Consider the following 7,774-nt stretch of genomic DNA (forward strand, 5'->3'; position numbering starts at 1 on the left):
TCATAAACGCATAGAATCCCCATTCATAATTGTGTACATACATCGAGGCTATTTTGAGACTATAATGGATACTTTCGGTGCATGTACAACAAATGTATGGTTGTTCTATTTTGCTGCAATTTGATTCCTTTGGAGTTTGGAGTATCTCAATCATGAAGTAAGTTTTGGCCTTTTTTGAGTAAGTTTTAGTAGGCCAACCCATGGCCCCTCACTCATTTAAGAACTTCAACCATAAAAATCACTCATTATAGGTCCACCTTCAAGCCTTTCTCCACTTACTCCTCGTATATGCTCTATTTTACTATTTGTATTTTGTATACTTTGTCGGATATCCTAAGTTGATGCATTAATGAAGTAAAAATTGTGCTCATAACGGATTGTTAATTAGTTCAATTGCAATACTACCAATTATTAATTGGTTCAATATTGAATTTGATGAAAGAATCACTGGAAGCATATCATTTCTATCATAGGTTTTATATATGATGTGTTTGATTTAGCTTGGAAGCATACATACACTCGCATGACATAGGAATCTTACCTCCAACTTAGTTATAGGCAATGTTTGAAAGAAAATGAAGTTTGTGCCTATTCTTGATTCTAACCCCAAAATCACAAAGATAACATCTTTGTCTAACAACTTGATTGGTTTAACAACTAATTATCTGAAAAACATTAAAAGAGAAGGATATACAAAACACAAACAATTCCTTAAAGAAATAAATAAAATGTACAAAAGATACCATAGTTTAGTCACCTCCAAACTGCTATTATCGATCGGAGACTAGTTCTCAGCAGACTGGGTGAGTTAAGAGACATCGAAAGAGTACTAATCAGAAAGAACAAAATATGAACCCTGAAAACTAACATAACGGCCTATCCGGAAAATACTACAAACAAAACTTAAAGGATTATACATCCCTTGACGTATAACCTGAGTTTGTCATTGTTTCCAAAACTGTGCCTGTAGTAAAACCTCTTCTGTTCAAGTACCAAACTAAATAAGATGGCCGAAGTGAGTTAGTGAATAAAAACTGAAACCAATTTACAAAGGTGACCGGAGAGTGAAAAAGTTGAAGTCGTGGTGGTGAACGTTGAGTTGCTTCAACCACGATTCTGCTGCGCTGTACATGTCAGACATCCTTTCATTACCAGAATCAGGAGAGGATGATGAACTTAACCAAAAAGGTTTCTCCATTTTGTAACTGGCCATCCCAAAAGGAGACAGAGATTTAAAACCACTCTTGTTTTCCTTGCTTTTCTTTCCCACACCTACCCATTCTTCAAAACAGCCTGTGTCTTTTCCGATGTCTATGTCATCATATGTGTTTTTACAATCTGCAGTATAAGAACTTGTTAGTTCAAAACATGAAGGAAATGAAAGATGCTATTCATCTCAGCAAAAAATCCAAATGGTTTCGAATGATTGTTTGATTGGAAAACATGCTCGTTAATCTGAAAAAGACTAATCACTACTACATTAAGATACCTTGGAAAGATGATGATAGTGTATGGTAAGTTAGGAAGCATGCAGAGAGTTCCTTTTCACTTGGTTGATGATACGGTATGGAATAAATAGGGTACCTATCAAAAGATAAACAATTTGGTATAAGAACTTTCTACCTTGAAATCTAACAGAAAATGTATGCAAATACAAGCTTCTTAAGATTTGTGACAGTTCACAAAAACTACTATCTTTTAAACTACAAGTTACTTTCTAACTTTCAATATCGGCGGAAAAAAGGGGCCAATTGAACACGTCAAACACTTCCAAGTTGAAATTTCATCTTTAAGAAGCGAAGACAGTGGATTTTTTCAAAGTGTTCAGAGACTCGTGCATAACAATGTTGTGTCTCATAAGACTATGAACGTTGCCTTCAAGAACAAGAAGATTTAAGGATAACACGAATAGTTAATTCGGCTCACCAAGCAACAGCCATCCAACTTGCAGGGGAAACATCCACACTTTTCAAAGTCATCAATGCTGGATGGCTTTTAGCAAGCTCCGATATCTGAGACAAGAAAAAAATCACCAGACGGGCATTGTGCTGAGAGCTTATTTACTTAAATTCCTTTTTGTATTACCTCCAAAAACTTGGGAGTACAACTTATCAATCAAAGTCTTACCTTAAAAGAAAATGGAACCCTCAACCAAGGCGGTAAAGTCTCGGTATACTGCAAATAAAGGTATCCAAGCATATCCCTTGTTGGCCACGAACCCGATTGGTCAGAGCTCGAATCCAAGGAAGCAGCATCCCATGCTTTGCTAGAATTGTTACTTAACGATCTAGATAGGCTATCACTTCCACTATCTTCACTAGAGGAATCGAATTCAGATTCAGCAGTGTCGCTATCCTCTTTCTTAATCCTTGAAGGGAATAAAGAAAATTACTCACTCGACCACTTTGTCGATGCATTTGGTAAATAAATGTGCAATACTATTTTATGTTTACCTGGAAGTAGCTGCAACAGACTTAGTGGTGTAGATTTGGATGGAAGATAGATAGGGAACATAGTATTGCATCAAAGTATGGCGGTTTTCCAACAGCATCGGCGTACCAGCACCCAATGCGCTCCATTTTTCATAGCAGTTCCAAAGATCTTTCAATTCAAAGCATTCAATAGAGTCCTTGCCAAGAGGTAGCCATTGGCTATTTACTTCATGAGAACAGCTCTGCAAAATTACAGGAAACAAGTAAACATATCAAAAAACCGTACCAATGTTCGTTCAACTATAAGGAATCATTGTCAATGTTAGTTGTTAATATGTTACTTCTTGTTGGAACTTGGAGAGTTCGGGGAATTTGGAAGCAACAACAGACCTAATGTTTCAGGACCACAAGAGACACGTCTTCACCCAAAACCTTAAGGTATGTTTGGAGCGGAATATGATGGAATATGATGGAGCGGAATGGAACATGATGGAATCCATTCCATCCTATTCTATCAAATCCTTCAACTTTCATTCCACCAAATTTGGGGTGTATGCAATGGAATGAACTAAATTGTTATATTCTGTTACGTCAAATTATAAAATATACACAAACAATGAAATAGAATCTCAATTAAACTCCACTCCATTCCATCATATTTCATTTTGCTCCGCTCCGTTCTAGACCATCAATTCAAACATAGACCGATAATCCAACATTCTACCAATTCATAGATGATATGAAACTTAACCACTCACTAAAACTCAACATTTCTTCTTGTCATTATTATAAATAAAGATAATATGTTTGATTAAAAGAGTAACAAGATATAATATGTTTACTAGTTGGTTAAAGTTTTTAGCAATAATTAAAAGTATTAGAAAACTATACCCTAATGCAGGGACCAATTTTTCAGTGACCAACAAACATGGGGCAGAGTGAAGAAGCAATGAGAATCACGTGACATTAAACTTTTATAAAAATTTAATCCCAAAGCTTATCTTTCCAGTTAAGCCTTGGTCCCACCCCTAACTCCCAAACCAATGGATGATGAAGAATTAAATAAACATGTCTTTACTTTAGTCTTCTTCTAAATCACAATATCACAAACTTCCACACATGATACATGGTATATTTTAAAACTATAGAAGTAGTAGTATTTCCAAGTAGTTAATTAAATCCCTTCAAATTTACTAGAGTGTTTTCTCTGGTTGGTTTAAGTGGAGAATATTTTGAATTACTAAATCTATATGCAATAGATAATTTAGGGGTCGCAAAACGCATCCGACCTGGCGGACGGGTCCGTCCCTACAAAGTATTAGACTTGTATTCTTTAATATGTGTTGCGTTTTTTAGACACAAACATCAACATAAATTTTACAACTTAGACCAAAATTTTAGACTCGCACCCTTAATATTCTAGTCCGCCCTATTTTGTTTAAAAAAAAATTGTGGGACAGAACTGAACGGACTAAGATACACCGTTTGTCTGTCTCCTAAGATAGCTACACATAAATGGTATCAAGGAATATTCCTTAAAACGGAGTCGTTTGATCCGTCCTTCATTATTGCATTTTTCAATCTTTGGACACAAAAGTCTCACTTTGAAGACCCATTGACGCACATAAAACAAAATTCTTAATTACTACAAAACAATATTAAATTATTCCAAACTTTCCTTTTCTATTTTAATTCATAATTCAGTACTTTATTTATCATTCAATTCTCAAAAGCCAGGTCACTATTCTACATTTATTTAACATAAAAATCAAATTTTTAATTAATTTTGCCTCGTCAACAAAATCTCAAGAAATCTTCATTCAATAATTCAATCCAAATTCCCCAAAAATTAATCTTCACTACCGGATTAATTTATTCAGATTCCACTAATGTACGGAGAATTTAAAGACTACATTATCCTAAAACAAAAAGTTCATTTTTGCACTCTTTTAAAAATAAAATTAAATTAAATTAAAAAGATTAAAAATTAAAAAAAATAATTAAAAAATACCTGAAGAACAAGATTGTGAGAAGGAACTTCTGGAGTGACACTGAGAACAAAACGATCCACATTTGTGAGAGAATTTCCAGAACATGATGAAGATGCCATTACGAGAAAGTAATAGAAATGAGATGACTCAGAATCAAACCACAATCAACGCCTTCAAATCCTCATCGCCACTTTTTTTCCAAATAAAACAAATAAACAAGTCAATCAAATCAATTATTATTTTCCACAAGTCAAAATTAAAAAAAAAATAATAATAAATATCTTCGCCATTACCTCACAGTTTCAGAAAGTAACGAAAGGAAGAAGAAGGGGAAGAGAATAGAAGAAAAAATTAGGATGAGAATAAAAATAAAAATAAATAATAATAATAATAAGGAACTAATCGGTGTAGTAGAAGAAGTAAGTATTTTTGAGAATCAAGTAATTTTTGAAGTGAAAGGGAAAATAATTAAAAAAAAGAAGAAAACAAAACATGAACATAGAAAAAATGTAATTTTATTTGCTTACTTTGTATGTGTTGTTGTTACTTCTTATGATGTGATAATGTGGTGTTGTAGATTTTTGTTTTGAAGAGAGAGAGGGAAAAAAGAGAAACGTTTTAGAGAGAGAGATTGGTGTTTGATGGCGGTGGCGAGAAATTGAGAGTACGCTTCGCCGCGTGTGAAGGAGACAGTATCAGCTAATTGAGTTCAACTTTTGCTTTATGTTTTTTTTTTCTGTGTTTTTTTTTTTTTGGGCTTTGAAGGTTCAGGTTTTTTTTTATTTTTTAACTTTAGTATATGGATAAGAAAAAACACGTGTTGATTATGGTTTCTTGTTTTGCCTTATAAAAATCTACTATTGTCCTTTTTGATTTGTACAGGTATGGTATGTCCTTATCAATTATCATCACACGTTTAACCAAATATGATAATATTATCAAATTACTGGATTATGTATATGGTTTCTAAGTTTAAGTTCATTTCTGAATAAAAAACAAAGAGATTCTTTTAACAAAATCGTTATCTTCTTAAATTAAATTTTTAGCTTATCTTAGTTTTCTAGATTATTCTCTATTTTTCTAGTTTAAGTCACTAAATCACTAAATAACAAAACAAAATTTAGTGTACACGCCATTTCAATTGGTGTGGATACTGTTGTGGCTTTTTTAATTGTTCTTTTATAAATATATTATATTTTTAATTATAGAAATAATTATTGAATAAATTATTTAATAATTAAATTAATAATATTATGTACTATTAAATATTTTAAAAAATAATATAACATATTAAAAATAGAATATTATATATTATATATTGATATAACAAAAATACAAATAATAATTTTAATGTGGTTCAAAGTGGTCGTTGGTTCTATATCGACGAAGTATTATTTAACATCGTCTTTGCATAATAACAATTGCACTTCATCTTAGATAATGATTAATGAAGGTGTTATGGTCAAATTTTGATATGATATAACTTGTGGTGGTTGGAAAGACTATCTTCATCGTTATAATTATTTTTTAAAAAAAGTTGAGGAGTACCAAAATTTAAATCATAGGACATGCGATTGAGGAGTTAGATTGAGGAGTACCAAACATATTGTGAATGTTTGCAAAATCATAGGACATGCTATTGAGGAGTTGGATTGAGGAGTTGAGGTGCAAATTTAGTGTGGTGAAAACAAGAATTGTTGTTGGAGTGTTTGGAAGTTGAAATTAGATTAAGAAGTTGCAATGTTAGTTGGACGTAGTGGAAGTTAAGGATTAAAGTACGCTTGTTGTTGGAGTGGTTGCATGTAGTGTTTTAAAAATTGGATGGAACCGATCGAATTGGGAACTTGAGGGGTCATATGGTCTGTTTGTTGGATCAAATAAGCTATTGAACTAGTGAAAATTGATTAGAATCTGTTGAAATCGATAAAAATCAGCCAACCAGTGGTTTTGAAAAATTGGTGGGTTAAATGTCTTTTTTCCGTTTCCTCAGACAAAATGACGTAGTTTTCATAATTTAAAAAAAAATAAAAATATAAGTAAACTTAGTTCAAAATTTATTTGGAATAACTTTTCTTCATTGGAATTAAATTTATTAGACATTGTAGTTATTTTGATATTTCAATTTTTGTTACAATTAAACTTTGTTCAAAACTTTTTTGGATTTATATTTTGTACTACTTTGTTGTGTGTAATGACTACGTTAAATATTTGAAAATTTAAATAATGAACTTGTGAAATTATGATATTTTGAAATTCTTTAGGTGTCATAATTTTTTAGACAGAGTCATCTGGTTTGTCCGGTTTAATAAGTATACAAATTTGCTATAGAGAACAGTTTATTCAATTAAGATATCTAATTTAATCATGTGTTCGACCAATGATACAATCGATGAATCAATGATCCAGTATCCTCAATGGTTTAATAATCGGTCCAATTTCTAAAACATTGGTTGCATGTACCATACTATATGAAGGGTGATAGTGTAAATTGGTTGTGGTGGAAATTTGGGGATAAGGTATGCATGTTATTGGTGGTGGTTTCTTGTTGTAATTTGGTTGAGGGGTAATTTTGTAAATTAGTTGTTGAGAAAATAATTTGCTAGTTTGTTGAGTTGTGGAGCATGTGTACTCACATGGTTTTTAGTTATTTATTCACAAAAACAAATTATTTAAGAATAAATTTAAATTAAGTCATATACTTAAGGTCATGCTTAACTTCATCGTGCTTGAATTGGTCGGTTAACACAAGACGGTGTTGATTTCTCCCCTCTCAATTTTAATCATTGAACAAGTTCTCCAAATGCATTTGACAAGCCGCAAGCATACGGTTTCTATTGAAGTATTAAAAAGTTATCGTTCCTCAGAAAGTGTTCTGATTATCAAATTTTATTATTATGTTGTTTATCTAACACACTAGTTTTTTTTTTTTTGATAAAAACACGCTAGTTAATTTTGATTTGAGGATTTCATTTGATTAAACTCAATTTATAAAACATAATTTATGACTGTAATTTATATCCTAGACTTACTCATGCATGTTCTCAACTTTATCGATTACAAGAAAATCATATTTTTTAGAAACAAATAAAAAAAATAGATGATACCAACTTTCATGAGTGTATCATCTTATCATAAACCAACAAACTACCTCTTTTTGTCGGTGCAGTTAGTTTGTTTAGGATCATTTTAAGTTCAGTTGTAAAAATGAGTCATTTTCTCAATTAAGTCTGAGACACTTTCGTAATCTAATATTTAATTGTTAAGTCTTTCTTGTTTAGATACAAATCACGCGCTTTAAGTATATGGTTTGTATCTAAAGACACCTCCACTTTTGCAGAGGTATGTAAGTTA

The 7,774-nt window shown here is 31.8% G+C and overlaps 1 protein-coding gene across 2 annotated transcripts; it reads right to left on the reverse strand.

Moving 5' to 3' along the window:
• Positions 1-689: 689 nt before the first annotated feature.
• Positions 690-5,137, reverse strand: LOC131635698 (uncharacterized). 2 transcript variants are annotated; one of them, XM_058906338.1, is made up of 7 exons: positions 4,951-5,137; positions 4,444-4,613; positions 2,454-2,674; positions 2,128-2,368; positions 1,927-2,012; positions 1,490-1,584; positions 690-1,338 (listed from the first exon to the last, which is right to left on the reverse strand). In XM_058906338.1, exons 2-7 carry the CDS (start codon positions 4,540-4,542, stop codon positions 1,046-1,048), a joined length of 1,035 nt encoding a protein of 344 aa, XP_058762321.1. In that variant the 5' UTR covers positions 4,543-4,613; positions 4,951-5,137; the 3' UTR covers positions 690-1,045. The 2 variants fall into 2 exon arrangements, with proteins under 2 accessions (XP_058762321.1, XP_058762322.1); XM_058906339.1 differs by lacking the exon at positions 4,951-5,137 and adding an exon at positions 4,717-4,866.
• Between the last annotated feature and the right edge of the window lie 2,637 nt (positions 5,138-7,774).

Source organism: Vicia villosa, unplaced genomic scaffold, assembly GCF_029867415.1.
Source record: "Vicia villosa cultivar HV-30 ecotype Madison, WI unplaced genomic scaffold, Vvil1.0 ctg.001533F_1_1, whole genome shotgun sequence".
NCBI lineage: Eukaryota > Viridiplantae > Streptophyta > Magnoliopsida > Fabales > Fabaceae > Vicia > Vicia villosa.

Excerpts from the sequence above, each read along its gene's own strand:
- LOC131635698 (XM_058906338.1), bottom strand. The coding sequence starts at position 4,542 with ATGGCATCTTCATCATGTTCTGGAAATTCTCTCACAAATGTGGATCGT. Across the intron at positions 2,675-4,443 it reads CTCACAATCTTGTTCTTCAG|AGCTGTTCTCATGAAGTAAA; the intron begins GTATTTTTTAAT and ends GTAATTTTGCAG. Across the intron at positions 2,013-2,127 it reads GGGTTCCATTTTCTTTTAAG|ATATCGGAGCTTGCTAAAAG; the intron begins GTAAGACTTTGA and ends TTCTTGTCTCAG.